The sequence below is a fragment of the Anas platyrhynchos genome, chromosome 5, assembly GCF_047663525.1.
Source record: "Anas platyrhynchos isolate ZD024472 breed Pekin duck chromosome 5, IASCAAS_PekinDuck_T2T, whole genome shotgun sequence".
Taxonomy (NCBI): Eukaryota; Metazoa; Chordata; class Aves; order Anseriformes; family Anatidae; genus Anas; species Anas platyrhynchos.
This window is the reverse complement of record NC_092591.1, coordinates 61,871,104-61,888,190: the sequence shown is the minus strand read 5'-3', so window position 1 is coordinate 61,888,190 and position 17,087 is coordinate 61,871,104. Positions and strand designations below refer to the sequence as shown.

The 17,087-nt window shown below is 35.1% G+C and overlaps 1 protein-coding gene across 2 annotated transcripts; it reads right to left on the bottom strand.

Moving 5' to 3' along the window:
- Positions 1 to 824: 824 nt before the first annotated feature.
- CYP2R1 (cytochrome P450 family 2 subfamily R member 1) lies at positions 825 to 16,940 on the bottom strand. 2 transcript variants are annotated; one of them, XM_072039337.1, is made up of 5 exons: positions 16,855 to 16,940; positions 14,825 to 14,966; positions 12,571 to 13,203; positions 9,300 to 9,629; positions 835 to 8,361 (listed from the first exon to the last, which is right to left on the bottom strand). In XM_072039337.1, exons 2-5 carry the CDS (start codon positions 14,829 to 14,831, stop codon positions 8,186 to 8,188), a joined length of 1,146 nt encoding a protein of 381 aa, XP_071895438.1. In that variant the 5' UTR covers positions 14,832 to 14,966; positions 16,855 to 16,940; the 3' UTR covers positions 835 to 8,185. The 2 variants fall into 2 exon arrangements, with proteins under 2 accessions (XP_071895439.1, XP_071895438.1); XM_072039338.1 differs by lacking the exon at positions 16,855 to 16,940 and having other exon boundaries at positions 825 to 8,361; positions 12,571 to 12,767; positions 14,825 to 14,964.
- Positions 16,941 to 17,087: the final 147 nt, after the last annotated feature.

Sequence of the window (17,087 nt, the reverse complement as noted above, 5' to 3'; positions counted from 1 at the left end):
TTTTTTTCTGTGTACTTCTTGCATTCAACTTTCTAATTAAAGGGGATCAATTGGAGGAGAGTTCTGTCAGGTGACAAAAGTACATATGTCTGAGAAAAATAATTTCATTGCTCTTCTTTCAACACCCTTTTCATTTTAAGTGAAAAGAAAGGGAATATTCTCATAGGCGTTGAAACTGACAGACATTTATCTGTCGAACACAAACAATGGCAGGTGAATCAACAAAAGGTGTTAGCAGGATTTGAGAGCTCACTTCTAGCTCTGGTGCTTCCTCCTGGGTACGTATAGATGAAGGCTGGTTTATGATTCTTCTAAAAGTATACAAAGAAATTGAAGTAAACTAGTCTGGAACAAAAACGCCTGGGGCAGTACTTTCCCTTTTGTCCAAAAATGTTTGAAAAAAAGTGAGAGGTGCAGAATTGAAGTATCATTTGCTGATGAGTCCGAGATCAGGAATCCCAGCCTATGATACTTGAATCACCGAATTAGCTTAGGTGATGAAAATTAGGAAAGAAGTAGGCGGAGCATAAATATAATTGCACATACACGATACATTCTTATATGGAAGAGAGACACAGTTCATAATTTGAAGTCAGTTCATTGTCTTCAAAAAATATGGAAACAGGATATCTTTTGATATGTCATGATAATTTTCATTGTTATTAAAAATACAAGTCATACCACTAATGTATAATAATAAAAATACAATAAAATAAATATATAAATAAAAATACCACCAATAAAAATACAACTACCATAACTCAAATGTTGCAAATTTAAGAAAATTGTTGTTTTTTTTTTTTTTTCTGTGGCAAATAAATGTTAATATGTTTAAGAATGTGTGGACAAACAGGAACTTGATCAAATAAGGTATAAAAATATGATCAAGGTGGTGCTTTATTTTAATTATTTTTAATTTTATTATATATATATATAAATTTTCTTACAGCTTTCCTCAGAATTGGTTTCGGACAACTTGCTTCCTTGTGTCTGTTCAAAGGCAAATGAGGTGATCAATTGCTTTCATTTTTGCATTGAAGAACTTTCCTTCTGATATCTCCAGAATTAAAATTTTATCTTGCTATGATAATCATACTGTGACTTTTCAGAGATGAAGTGGGCAAAAAACCACAATTGTTAACTAGTCTTAACTGATCCATATGTATTTAATAGGGTCACAAGCAATCAGTATTTTATTTTTTTTTCCTGTTAAATGAGAAAATAATGGCTTATATTTCTGAGAAAACAGGAAGGAAAGCTAAGCTACAATAGGATAAACACTCCAGTGTACTTGAGTTGAAAGATATCCTCCTGGCATAGTATTTGTACTCCACACCCTCCTGCAGATGTATAACCCTTAAAGACATTTGTGTATATATACGTAACTCTTAACAGAGCCATCTGTCTTAATGGTTTTGTTGTCCATTTCTACTCTCATTTCTCTAAGGCACTTCTGGTTTGCACTTGAAATAATACTTCTGGTTGGTCTTACTTTTGTTATCTTTAATATTCCAAAATAATACAGTAACTAGCAATTGCTTGTTTTGCTAATGATAGCATTAAGCTAAAGAAAATCATCCCAGTAAAGAAAAAGCTGTTTTTCTTGGGTACTGAGATTTAAAAGTCTGTCCAGAAAATGACTAACTTTAAATGCCATGTTGTGATATATGCAGGATACTGAATAATGTGTTTAACGCACCTAAGGGATTGACACTTGCTTCTATGTGATACTACAACCACCCTTTAAAAAAAGGGCACGTCATGATCAGAAATGTTTGACTGGAAGGCTTCTTTTGGAATCTGTACACTGTGAGTCATCTTTTGATTTCTGTACTGCAAGAGATCGTAGGTGATAGCAACTGGTGTCTATGATAGGTTCTACTACCTGGCACAACATTACTAGTTGGCAGAACATTAGTACGTGTGAAACCTAAGAGAGTTAAAAGCTTATACAGAACAGAAACTTTGTCTTGTGGTTTGCCTGAGGTTTCAGAAAAATAGAAATAGAAATGCTTAACATTAAAACAACAGAGCCTTTAAATAATGATGAGGTGGCATAGTGTTTCAAATGATTCCTATCATTCACCTTGTGATTTGTCCATCTTCTAAGTACCTTGCCAAAAATCAGGTGATGATTCACTCCTGACTCATCTCTCCAGATCAGCAGAACCCTTTGCACCTTGGATGAGATCGAAGTCTTTTCATTTTACTTATAAAACAGGGACTAATGCTCGGCTTAAGATATATGCATTATAACAAAAATCCAAAAGGTAAGCTTAATATTGCTTATAGCAAGTGAGGAGCAGACTGCTTTCAAACTCATTTGTCATCATGCCAGTTAGGCATGAAAACTTACTCTTGTGTGGTCATTCAAACAGGCTTCTGCGTCTTTTAACATGGCATTGATCCTGCTAGTGTTAATTAATCTCTGTGGTATTAATTTATCTGATTCATATGCTAACAAAGGTTCCTCTCAGAGAAGTGAATAAAGAAGCACTATTATTTATCTTTGAGAATGGGTTTATAATCATTTTGTTCTACTCAGTGTACATAAAGAATTACCGAAGTACTGTTTCTAATTTCATATGTCACACCCCAGGAAAAGTATGTCCATTAGATAGACTGCTGAATTCCAATAGAGATCAGTGTGACTGATCAGAAACACAGAAGACACGTCCTAAAGAGAGAAGAGGATGATTAAATGAATTCGAGAGATTTTTCTGAGTCTAGAAAAAAATCAGACTTAAGTAATTATATTCAAAGTCTTATAAGGCTGCTTCAAAGAGCAAAGTAATCAGAATAATGTTTTCAGTGTTCATAGTGTTTAGGACAAGTAGTAACAACTTTAAGTTGCAGGAAAGAAGACTCAGGCTTGAGGACTGAGAGTGTGATTCACTGAGAGATATTACCTTAGTGTACAAAGGAAGTCTTATAAACAGCTCTGAGAAAAAAATATATTGCCTGGGTCAGATGAGCGAACTGTATAACTTACTGACCTTATTTCTGGACCTATATGCGAAATACTAGGACTAGAAACAGGATCTCATGTGAATCACTTTAAAGACTAATAAGGAAATGCGCACAATCTTAGAAATATGACAAATACCAATGTTCAAAAAACAGGAATTGGAAGTGTCTACTGACTCAGTGGAACTGCCTACTAATTTTGACTGTACTTTAAAAGAGAAACATTATAGTTTCATACAATGTAAAATATAATGGGAGAAGATCTGGATTCCTTGAGGATCTTTAAAAAAACAACTCTTATGCTCCCATGAAGAACAATTAAATGAACTTCCTTACCTATATAGGCACAAGATGTCTCATAATTACCTAGGTTTCTCCTGGAAAAATTAGACCAATTTAGTTCTGCTGTGGTGCGTGTTCACGACGAGCATTATTTTAACTGAGTTTATTGTGCAAGTTGAAGACAACCAAAGGGAAGTTGGACTCCCTAAAATTGAATGTGTGTGAAGAAAGTAAACTTTGCTTTAGAATAACTGGAATTCTTTAAGGTGTTATATCAATAGTGATTCTGTTACTTCATTTGCATTCCTTATTGATATGAAATCCTACCTGCATTACCTATATTGGTGAAAGACCTGAACAATATTTGAGTCATCTTTTATTGCCTCATTTTAGTAAGAACATAAGAGTATTCGGTGTGGACCCTGTTGTCTAGATACTAGCAGTGGGATTAATGTGGTTAAGCATACTAACAAATTAAGTGTCATGTAAAAAGCTCTTTACATATGTTACTTTATATGTACATTACTATTTATAATGTATATATGTAATCTCTTTTCATGCTTTTTACAAGTAATAGTTCATACAAATTAAGGATATTTCTTTTAAGATTTTTTAGTACTAGCCTGGATGAGTAAGTCAGCAGTTAAAAACAGCAAGGGAAAAATAGTAACTGTATTACGTTTCCTGTTGTATTACTATAGGCTGTTATAAATCACATGTAAAATTTTGGGCAAGCAGCCATCTGCTGCAGTAATAGTAAACTATTGGATTAGATTGCACATTCCTGATTTGCTCCATTATTGTAATAGACTTAATCTATTTGTAATGTTACTTATTCAGAAGAACGTAGCAAACGTAATGTCTCCTGAATTCTGGCAGTCTTCCTAAGAAATGACCACTGTGAGTATGGGTTCTGCCTAATTCTAATCACATTGACATCAAGGTAGTTGACAGCCTTCAGAAATATCTAAAAGGATAAACCTAGAAATGGAACAATCTAGTGATCCTCAAATTGTATGAAGGACAGAATAAGGTGTAACTTTTCCAGAAGTTTAATTTGATCTTGATTAGACAAAGGCTTCAAATTATGAAGCCCAATGCCTAAACAACACCTCCGATACCTAATTGCTATGAAAGTCCATGTCTGTACCTTTAAAGACCAATTTATCCTGAGAATTTGTCCTCACTATGCAGGCAACCACAGAATCCAATTATGACATACCAAATCAAGAAACAGTTTGCTTGATATGTAAACTCAGGCTGCTTTAACACTTGAATGACTAGTAGAAATATGGAATTCAGAATGAACAGTACACTTTAAAAAGGTGATGATTGAGATGGGAGATTATTGTGACTATAGTTTACACCTCATGCTGAAGGCAATTCAAATTATAAGCAGAGAACAGGAGAAACGTCTGATAACTGATTTTAAAATTTCTATAACTATCCAGGGATATCCTCACTGTTAGTTATATATCTAATTCTTCATCTACAGCAGTTTCAATGTATTCACCTGCTTCCTAGCTCAAGGATATTTCAGCTTGACTTCTCTTTCTGTTCTTTCCTACTAACTGAAGAGATCTTTTATCAACTTTTTCTCTCTGTATAGATGGCGGTAGACTGTAATCAGGTCACTTAATCACGTGTTTGATAAATGAAGCAACTGAATTGTCTTGAATGTATGACTAGCCAATATGTTCTACAGTACATTTCTGTGGTGTATATTCTGGAAACATGCTTGAGCCCCCAATTTATCCATAAGCTGTCAAACAGTGCCCATATATCACCAAGTCTGAAATAATAAATCATGCTGATTTGGAACCATATTGGCTTGGACAAGTGCTACCCTCATATGATCACATAGTATTTGGTCAGCTCATAAATAAGTAGAAGTACCTTGCAGAAAGCCAGAATATACAGCATAAGCACATTCTAAGTTATTCTTACAGCTTTATAGGAACACAGCCACATTTTAAACACTCCTTTAAATATAGACAACAGATCGGGACAGTATTTGAGGAATGCTTGTGCCAGCATCAAATATATATGTGGCTTCTGTACCCTCACTCAATATTCTGTCAACGCAAGATCTTTTGGCTGCAGAGTTAAAGTGCATGTTTACCTATCCACCATGAATCTGAACCTCTTTTAAGAATTATAGCATTACAATATGGATTACACTGTAAGGTATGAAATACAGCAAATTGACAGTGGAGTAAGTGATAGAAACAGAACCTGGAGTCAGCAAAGTTGAAGGATTAGGAGTCCTTAATGGGTATAGACATTTGAACATGACATGAACAACAACAGAACATAAACAACCCCAAAACAGTACCCACCAAGCCCTTTCAGTAATACTGACCATTCCTTAAAGGGAATAATGTAATTATTAAGAATGCAACAATGCTGGTAAAAATGATGAAAAGATAAACTATGCAGGAAGTACTTGGTCTGCATTTGGGGAAAAAAATTAACCAATGTATTTTTAACACAAAATAAATGCTTTAATCCCAAAAGAATGATAAATAGCAGGCAGTTATGCTACATATTTCCACTCTAAAACGTTCACTGGGGAATTCTCAGCACCTAGCTGTCTACTCATGTTCGTTACAATTCAGTCTTGGTGTAACGGGGAAATACCAGAAGACTGGAAAAACTAATATGTCAATATTTCAAATGATTAAATTGGATGATTAGGATAATTCTAAGTCAGATACCTGAGGGAAAATAATAATAATAAAAAAAGTTGATACCGAATGAAACATAACTAATGCTATAGAGAAGATAGCTTGTCAGATGTATTTGATTGTTTGAACGAGACTGTAAATTGGCAGATAATCATAACAGTTCTCATTAATATTCTAAGGCTTTTATAAGGTATTTTGATTTAGAAACCAGAATGGCATATAATCAATACAGTTCTCATTAAATGGATTTAAGACCAGCCAAGAATTATTTCTCAAAGGGAAAAGGGAATTATCACTGGCCAGCTGTGTTTTCAGTGTAGCCCTACAAGAAGTACCTCTTGATTATTTTTTAACCCCTCCCCCCTTCAATTTAGATTATTTGAAACACATTCTAACCAAATATCAAGCAGCAAAACTCTAGCTGTGAGTGGGTATCAGAATTCCCGTAAGTCCAGAAATGTAACTCTGAAAACTCTTTTTTCCATTCCATTTTTCTTCATGCTAAAGGGGCCTACATTTTGTAGATCACACTATTTTTACATAAACATTTCAGAAGTACCCACCATCTACTCACGCTGACAACAGAAAAGTCTCAAATTTAACTGTATTAAGAACCTCAGCAGCTGTCTCATCCCTATACACCCTGTATGCCAAAATCTTAGGAGCAGATTATTTGCAACTTCCATGGTGTGTCAAATACACAGGAATAAGGCTGACACTTTTTTTTTTTTTCTTTAGAAATCTTGTATCTCTACAGAAAAGCAGTTGGTCAGCAAGAGGATTTGATAGTCTTCCTTCCCTCTTCAGAGCATCAGAAATACGCATTTCAGATGATCCCTGTGGGACACGTGAGTCTGACTACCCTCTGACAGGGTAAGTAATTTAATTTGGACCTGCTGCATCTTAAGTCAACAGACTATTATATAAGTGGACTGTCATTACCTCTATTTGACCTTTCTCTTTTGTTATCTTCAAAGAAAGGAAGCATTCCTACTCAGTATAAGCCAGAAACATCAAGTGAGAAGAAAAATGACAAATTCCTGCCTTTGAACTTTCCCACAGCTCCGAGTCAAAGCAAAAGCTGCATAAACAGCAAGCCTAATACTCAGCCATGTTCATAAATAGCTGTTTGCTCAGTGTGTGTTTTTCACCAAACTCTATTCTGAAGTCCCACACAACGCAGACTTGTGCACCACATTCAGAGTATCAGGTTCTCCTGTAGGACCTGTGTTCTAAGTTTATGTCTACCAATAACCATAAAGCAATAGCTGTCAAACAGAATAAAAAATGAGGCTGGTAGAAGTTGTTTTTGGGCTTACAGCTTGTGTTTAAAATCCATTTAAATATTTGTTTCTCCTTACCCTACTCTATTGCCCCCCTCAAAAAAAAAAGTCTCTTTTCTTGTCAGTCTCATTATCAGCTTATTTTCTTGACTTATAGCATATTTGCATGTGGCAGTGGTAACACAAACACTTTTTTCTAGACTACTTAGGAATAGCTTAATGATTACATAATGCTTTGTGTGGGGAGGCAGTGGAGGACCCGTGTCTGGAAATGCAATAAACTGGCAAAGAAGATTGCTGTAACTGTCATGAGCATGGGAATAATGGAACACTTTGTGTATGTTACTAAATGAGAAACAAGCCATAAAAGATCTTAAAAGTGAATTCACGTGGTTATCTGACTCACTAGAAAATGAAGACCAGCTAGGAAGATTGGGCAAGGAGAAGTAATGAATAAAATGTTTTAATTGTCAATTTGTTTGTCAAGGCTGGAAATAATATATATTTTTTTTAATTACATACAGTTAAATAGATATCTTTAAAACCTTTTTAGCTATGTAAATGTAATTGAGAATTGTAAAGAACTGCTTTCCTGGAATAGTGTGTATGGGATTTCTACAGATAAATCACAGCATAAAAAAATTGGAGCAATATACTACATGTCTATAAAAATATCCTCTCAAGTAAAATAGCTTGCAAAGAAATATTTTTTAAAAAATACGGAGTGAAAATATCAACTTTAGACACAGGATGTGCTGTATGTTTTTGCTTTTTTACATATATATGAAAACAAAGTAGAAAAAAAAAAAACAAACACATAAACTTGTGTACAAATACATGTAGCCACAGTTTAAGTTCTTAAATTTTTGTTCTTCCAAGATGAATACATTTAGACATAGAAGGCAAGTGGTTCCTCAGCTGCAACTTGGAGCATTTTATTCCACCTGACAGTCTAGATACTTCTCTTCATCGTCGTTCTGCACAAATGAGGTATGGCTGTGGTTGTAATGTCATGCCTAACCTCGGTTTGAGATCTGGAATCACACCATGAGGAAAACACAGATGAAATCGTTGTAGTAATGAAGTGAAAAACAAAAACATTTCCATTCGAGCTAGCTGTTCTCCAAGACAATGTCTTCTTCCTGGATTGGAAAAAAAGTTTTTGAAAAAAACCACTTTAAACATTAATTAATTAATTACATTTTCACTAGTGAATAAGAACGGTCATTTCTATTCTAAGGGAAATAGTGGTTTTGTAAGACAGATGAATGGATAACAAAACCTAGAAGTAATAAGGTAGAAAAAAAAACAAAACAACAAAAAAAAAAATACCATGCCATAACCATAATAAAATATGTAATAAAGATAGAATTCATTACATCTAAATTTAGCCATGTAGAAGTTGTGCATCTAGTCCAAGAAAATTGTCTTGGCTCCATTTATTTCTTGGAGAAAGTGTCTCAGATTGTAAAGTAAGTAATCCTCTACACAGGGTACGTCTTTTTATGGACTGCAGCTAGGCAGTAAGCTTATGCTAAACAAGTAATTTTTAGGTTGCTAATTATATGAGAGGAAAATGGCCCCCCTTTAGAAGCACCATATGATGCCTACAAAGACAATTTAGGACTCCAAGAATATTTCCTTGGGGGCAGAAAGCAGTGTTATAATCTGACCCCCAAGGTAATTTGGAATAATACCTGCAATTTCTGGTGCTGACCAAAGTGCTGAAATTTGAAAACTGGGTGTGCAAATCACCTGCATGTAACGAATTCAACAGCAAGTGACTATCTCCATTAATCATGTAACAAAGAGCATTTAGGTACTACAATGATATGATGTATATAGACTCCCCAGTTAAGGATATTATGCAATCTCTTGTTAGTTTATATAATAATAAGGGTATTATTCAAAAATCTGCTATGTCCAGAATGCATTATATTTAATATAGCTTTAAAATAGCTGTTTCATCAGAACTGTGGACATTTTATATCATGCTGCCCATTCCTGATTAATTGCTATCAATTCCGTGTTGTACATTCCTAGATTTATGAAAAGGAACAGTTGAAGCAATGGCTCATACCTAGTGAAAAAGGAACAAATGCATCTTTTTTGACAAACTGCCCACTGCTGTCCAAAAACCTCTCGGGAGAAAATACTTCTGGGTTGCTCCAGTATTTTTCATCAAAATGTACAGAGTAGAGGTTTGTAATGACTGTAGTGCCTTCAGGAATAGAGTAACCACGCACGACAGTATCTTTAGAAGTTGCGTGAAAAATACCTAGCGGAACTATGTTACAGAATCGCAGGACTTCATGTAGAACAGCCTCAGTGTATGGCATTTTACATTTCTCTTCTAAAGAAGGCATTTTGTTTGGGCCAATGACCAAATCGATTTCTTTTTGAACTTGCCCTGTTAGGAAAAGGAATAAAAGCATGTTGTTTATTGAATAATATCCTGCATATTTTCTAGCTTAAAAACATACTTTTAAAAGAATACTGAAATATTAAATACCTTATACAAAATATAGTAGCTTATAAGCATTTAGACTCTTGTTTTCTTCCTCTAGCTAGTAGGAATTCTTATTAGCATATATACCAGTAATCTTCATTTAAAGAGCAATTATTAAAAAGTGAAAACATGCTTTGACATACTCTTTTTCACTTGGGATACTTTTATTTCTGGAGCTCTTCAAAATGAAGGAAACAAGCATGACACTGCAAAGATAATGTACTTGAGTAATGTACTAAAGTACCTGAGTGGACACAAATAACACTGAAATTACCTACTTAAGATTTCATTTGTATAATTCTGCTGATTCTTTGAAATTGTCATAGTGTAAAGTCATTTACTCTTGAAATGAAAATAGCTCTCATTGTAGCGTATCAGGTAAGAGGGACAGCTATAGCTAGATTCTGAATTTAACTGAAAAGGAACAAATTCAATCAGTCTCTGTTTTTAAGCTATTTTAAAAATTAACTTAACAGGCATAAGATCATTATTTAAATAATCTCAAAGGCATCCAGACCTCTTTTCTTCCCCTCCTCCCCCCCCCCAATACACCTGTTTTGTTGAAACTGTCAAAAAGCTCCAAACTAAAACAAAACTGATTTATTTTTTTTTTTACAGTTCATCTGGGATTGATAGTAAAAATCTGGGAAATGACAGAAAAATTCTACCAGAATGACCAGGTTCTTCAACCTGAAGTGACAACATTTCACATAAAAATACAAAGATGAGAAGCAGCTTAGTGAAAATACGTTCTGTAATGCCGTGATGTATTGGTGTACATTGTAATAAGGTAATAGCAATCTTTATTTTTACGCAGGTGAACTGAATTTGAATTCTGAATCAGTAACTTTATATCATAAGATCTGCAGTCAGAAGATTATTTTAGGTAAATGGATCTCTACAAAACTCTAATGTTATATAGAGATAAAACTACATTTTCCTGATCTCTATTGAAAGAGTATCTTGGTCAGCTCTTAACAGAGGAGTAAGGATGTTCTTAGTTAACCTTATCCTATCAATTACTTATGGCACTTGATATACTGTTTTTTCAGCTAAATATAGAGAATTTATATATGCAACCTAAACCTTAAGTATCCTTAATCAGATAATATATTTTTAAATTTTATTGAATGTTTTTTCTTTTTTTTTTGGTAGACTTTCTAGTTGTACTATGTCAAGCATAAAGATTACTCAGTGGAACTTAGAAGCATATAATCAATATTTATTTTTTTAGACCCTTCTGTTTTAAAACCTCTGAAGTATGCTTCTTGCTTAAAAATAGCAATCTTAGTTTTAAGCTCCCACAAAATAATACTAGTTGTACTCAGTGAACTGAAAGTAGGTATTTCTCCTTAGAATGTCTATCAAAGTTTTTACAAAAAACATTTCAAGTCCTGCTACAGCTTACTTTTAATCCTAAACTAGAAGATGAAAATTGCCTGATTTTTAATCTTTAACCAGTTACCTCATGTTCAATGAATTAATCAGCTAACTACAATCATTGAACAAATGAAAATAAGAAAATATGTAAGAAATTATGGCTGTAAGAAGACATTGAGAAAACTTTAGTTCTACTTAACCAAATATTTTACCCAGCTCAATGAATATGAAACCAAAAACAATTATCGTAACAGCAATAAAAAAAAACTTTGGCATCAATTTTCTATATTTAATCTGAATGCTTTTTACTGTTTATTGAAAGTCAGGCCTTGACATATGTTTTCATTGTTACATATTTTAATGTTCAGTGTGTTTTTTAAATAGAACTGTATTTGCCTTAAATATAAAAGTTTATCAAATTTAAAAAGAATAATTATGTTTTGTCCACTTTATTTAAATTTAATATATATATATATTATATAGCTGAGAAAATGAGAAGGTGCAGTTATACACCCACTACCATGAGAAGAAAACAATCTTTCATTTACAACGATATCTGGTTCCTATGCAGAACTTAACATCCTTATAGACATGGGTAGTGTTTCATCCCTAATCTAAAATAATGGTGTTCAAATTGATGTTAGAGCAATATTATTTGGTCAAAGCATAAATAGTAACTTTCCAAGTTTGAGTCATCTAGGCTGCTTTTTCTCCAAATACCGCAAGTCTCTAGTTGAACTTAGCACTTAAAAGATTTTGATAGGAAAAGCAAAACTGTAAGCAGTGAAACAAGAAGTGTTACTACTCACTTCTAATATCCAAACTTCTACACAAAGTGGCTGGGCTGATACTCAAACATCTAGTGCTGCCTTACTTCAGAATGTCTGTAACATATCTTATATTTTTGAAATGCTTTTTTTTCTTTCTTCTAGAAGTATGAATATACACGTCTGTGACATCTACATCTATTTTGAGTGGAGGCACTTAAGGATAAATGAAATTGTACCTAAGCAGTTATCCAAAACATTTTTGCTGATGTTTTTACATTTTATTTATTTAGTTTAATATTTTTATACATATTTGCATTTCTTTATTGTTTTACTACATAGACCTAGTGCACCTGCCGACCAATATTAAGCACCATAATGCTAAATTTAAATATATTAGAAGTAATTTATGGAAAAAAATCAAAGCTCCATAAAAAGTTTTAAAACAAAATTTAATAATAGAATCTAAGATACTATCATCAATACTATCTATGCTTCAATTTTGATATCTTCATCTGCAAATAAACTCAGCTTTGCACATCTGTCCATAGCATATTTGGAAAATGATGAAGTACAGTAATATATACAAACCTTCATTTTTAGTTACAAGTATGGATAACTTTACTATTTTGAAAAAGCATTTTAAATTGGCAATTGGAAAGTGTATCAGTTCCTCAAAATATCAGCATTCTTACCTTGAATGTGTGGATAAAGAGCCATAAATAACACTGCCCATCTTAAAACATTTGTTGTGGTTTCTGTCCCAGCTATGATGAGTTCTCCAACTGAGAAAATTAAGTTTTCTCTTGAATATGTAGATTCTGGATCATTTTCATTGCAGTCCATCTCATCTAAATATGCATCTACAAAATGTCGAGGTGACTGAGGCTTCCTATTTTCAGAGACACGTTCAATAAGCTCATGAAGAAAGTCATAGACTTCAGCTGCATTTTTAAACAGCTGCTGGTGTTTCCCAAATGGCAAGATACCAATCCACGGAAAAGCATTATATAAAAATACGGAAGCGCTAGCAGCTAATTCAATATTTTCACTAAAAATCTCAATCATGTGCTGAAATTCAGTATCTTCATATGTAAAACGTTCTCCAAAAATAATCAGATTAGTAATGTTTGAAACAGCATTTGTTATCAAGTGCTTAAGATCAAATGGTCTGCCTTTGTATGTATCAATGGCATCAAGAAAAAACACAGATTCTTCAGAAATTTTGTGTTCAAAAGATCTTTGACCATATCCAAAAATTCGAAAGGTATTTACAGCTAATTTGCGATGCTCTGTCCATCCTCTGCCATATTTACTGTTCAGTAAGCCTGAAAGAATATTTTGACACAGTATTTTATGCAATGCTTTATTTTTCCCCCATAAGATGATAGAATTATTTAACATATCAATCCCACTCTAAGAGTATATTACTATCGATAGAATGAACCATTAAATGATTACTGAAACAATCTCTCTGCCTCAAAGTTGAATTAAATTTGCCTAAGCTCCTCCTGACAAACATTTGCCTAACCTATCCAAGCAGGCTAACAGACATCGTATCCTTATGTAGAGGCACATCTGATCACTTTGGAAACATTCTATGTTTGTGAAAATTTGGACTAAGATAGAACAGCTGCTACGGGTACTTCCACACAGCAAAATGCAACACAACTAATGACAACAGGTACACCAAGAGTATTTTGATACCCATCAAGACAAAAAACATTTTAGCAATCAAAACACAAGCCCTTCTGGGACATAACACGTATACTAACATGTAGTAAAGCCCATATCTTCCTTTCTTCACTGAAGTTCTCACTCACTTATTATTAAAGTAGCATATCCTATAAACAAAAGTTAAGAAGTGAAATTGGTAATAAAAAAATCAAAAAGATCCTTCCTATTAAACTTGAATTCAAATACTGAATATTATCAAATCTATCTTTTATCAGAGTTGTAAAGTTCACAGTACTTCTCCACATCTCAGGGAGGTATAAAAAGTGTCACAGGGAGCTGGGACTGTCAGCCTGCTTCTGACAAACATCTTTGAAGTCAACACAGCTCCTGAATGTTAATTAAGATACTTAAGTTAAACACAGTAAAGTTAATTAAGCACTCTAAGCAAAGAAAAAAAAAAAGAATACTGAACTAAGGAAGGAACAGGGTACAATTTTTAATGATGTGGCTGAAATCTGTGTAAAGCAACGAAAAACAGCTATTGCAAAACAGATGTTACTAAGCCAAGCATAAAAGACAAAACAAAAGCAAACAAACAAAAAACACAAAATTGAATCACCAAGGAGAAATACTGACCAATTTAACCACAGAACGTAAGTTTCTGCTGCAGCTCTTAAACTCCTCAAATTCCTTAAGTTCCTCATACAACTTTATTTGAATGTTAGAGGCCCATCTAATATAGATCTTAATAGGAAGGCCACAGAAATCATATTTGCCTACTTAAAAGGCCTAAGTCTACACAAAAGACAAGATGTAACAAAATACCTTCCTCAAACATATTTGAAGAATTCTAATAATGGGTAAAATATGTCCTAAACAATGTGAAGAGTTCTAATAATGGGTACTAAGTATAGCTACTTCAGAAGGTGCTTTCACTACTCATAGCCAAATAATAAACTAAGAGATGCTTCAAACTCAGGATCACCAGGAACAGAGAAAATGGCTCAGCAACTGATAGTAATTGAGTGGGGAGGAGAGAGCATGGAGACAAAAAAATGAAACACATTTTGCTATGGAATTTAGTCCAAGAATGACAATCCTTGCAGATATCTTAAGCATTGTTTCATGAAAAAAAAAAAGCGTTTCATGAGATTTAAAAAAACAAACAAAAAAGTAGAGAAAACAGCTAATGCACATGTTTATGTGATCATAAACACAAATGAAGTCTAATGGACAAAAACTGCATTTCTGTTTGAAGACACTAGCACTTACCTCCCATGTTTGTCAACTTCTTAAACAAGGGAAGAGATGGTCTATCTGCAAAAATTTCACTTTGATGAACAAGGCATTCTTTTACTGCATCATAGCCATTCAGCACGATAGCAGAAATACCACCCAGATCAAGGCTGAAAATCTGTGGAGAAAAAAGAAAAAAATAATAAATGCTATTACAAGCAAACCTTAAGAACAAATAACAAAAGCAAGCAAAACAACTAATGAAAAAGTGAAACAATGTTAAACTTCAATGGAAAATACAATCTTCATAAATATAATAATAACTTCAGTAGGGCATACAGGTAACCAGAGAGTTCTACTAGTGATACAATAGTGGCATCATAGAGTTTGTTGTGAGCTGGTTTACTCTGTCAAACGATATAGTAAATCAGCCCACGCTACACTCTGCTTTGCAGTGCACCTAACGTGACGAGACCTCCACAGTAAGGACCAGGGATGCTTTTATATAGTCATTACAAAAATGTGAGTCAGGTACCACAATGCATGTATTTCAGAAAAAAAAAATATTTTCCCCTAACATTAGTAGGCATAAGGTATATCTTCTATAAAAGACCTAGAAATAAAATATTTGTATTGGCTACTTCCTTAATTTGGTGAGACTATTTCCACAGAAGGCAGGGAAGTCTCACTGTTGTTAGCTGTTTCTCCTCCCTTCCTTAGTAAAGGTAAATTCCAGTAGCTTAATTTGGTTATGGACGTTGTGACAAAAGCTACAAGTTATCGCAAAGACTTCCATCGCTCTGCAGTAGCAGATGTAGAAGTGGTGTCAGTTATGAAAACAACCAAGCTGCACCTACTCCTTTCTGTCTCTGAAACTGGACACCAGCTTACTTTGCACAGGCTCCCCAAGACCCATCAGATGACAGATGTGAGAGCCATGATGACAGCCAACAAATGATAGCATAGCCCAGCTAGTCCCATCACCTGTTTCCAGAAGTGGTCAGCACTAGATGCTTTGGAGAAAGGTGCAATACATCCTGCAGAAGGCACATACAGGATAAACAAAATGAAAAATTTATCCTATGGTTCAAAAAATTTAAAATGAGGCTAAACTCTGAAGACTAAAATTCTATATCCCTTTCCATACTTTTCTGAGCATTATAAATCACGTATTTTTTACTTTCACAAATCCTTATTTTTTCTTTATCTCAGCATGGTTGGACACCATGATATGAAGAATTAAGGAGCACTAGTCTAGTAATGCATTCTGTGAAGACTATTTCCTTTTAGCAAACTTGAATTTTTCACTGCTACAAATGCTCTTTTTATGTGACGAGAAGAAACTCATCGTATACTTCTTGAGAGCATCTGTCATTTTTGCATACTGTACTCATAGCTTATTTATTATGCTTCCTTGAATAGAAAATGTCATTTTAAAAAAGATCATTTCTTTTTTTTATAAAAGATTATTTTGTCGATCTTTTTCAGAGCTCCCCATATCCTGATCTGCCTCCTTCAAGCGCCCCCAGATTCTGCAGGATCTTTGGCAACAGCAGGGACACAGAACTGCAGGCAAGTGGAAACCTGAGCTTATTTAAAAATGTATTTTCCTTCCTATTTCTTATCCGTTCAGGTGAATGTTTTCCTTGAAACACTTTTACTTTTTCCTTTTGCCAAAACAAAAGAAAGAAACGAGGAGATGCCCCTATCCTTTTGTTTCTCCCACTGATGCCCCGCTAGGAGATCCACTTTTTTTTTTTTTTTTTTTTTTTTTTTTTTCCATGAAGCGTGTAAGAACAGACTGGTAGGAAACAGCTGAGAAACAAAGCACCCCCCTGCTTATGCACACAACCTGCAAGCAGCTCCCCGACTGTCCCCCTAGAGGCGCTTCCCAGCAGCGCCCCCCCAGCCCGTGCCCCGCCGGGGATGCTCCCGGGGCCGCTGCCCGCCAGGGGGAGCCGCGCTCCCGTCCCGCAGCGCTCCCGTCCCGCAGCGCGGCCCCGCTCCTTGCCCCCGGCCCCAGCCCCGGTCCCGGTCCCGCTCCCGGTCCCGCTCCCGGTACCTGCCCGTGGATGTGGCTCTGCCGCCGCATGTAGACGTGCGGCTGCTCCGCGCCCAGGGCGTGGATGTTGCCGATGAGGGGCAGCCCCGCGGGGCCGGGGGGGAAGCCGGGCGGCCGCCGCTGCTTCAGCAGCTGCCGCACCACCAGCGCGGCCAGCAGCGCCAGCGGCAGCAGCAGCAGCAGCAGCGGCGGTGGTGGTGGCAGCAGCCGCCCTCCGCCCTCTCCCGGCCCCGCGTC

Excerpts from the sequence above, each read along its gene's own strand:
- CYP2R1 (XM_072039337.1), bottom strand. Across the intron at positions 9,630-12,570 it reads TCTTTATCCACACATTCAAG|GGCAAGTTCAAAAAGAAATC; the intron begins GTAAGAATGCTG and ends TTTTCCTAACAG. Across the intron at positions 8,362-9,299 it reads ATTTGTTCCTTTTTCACTAG|GAAGAAGACATTGTCTTGGA; the intron begins GTATGAGCCATT and ends TTTCCAATCCAG.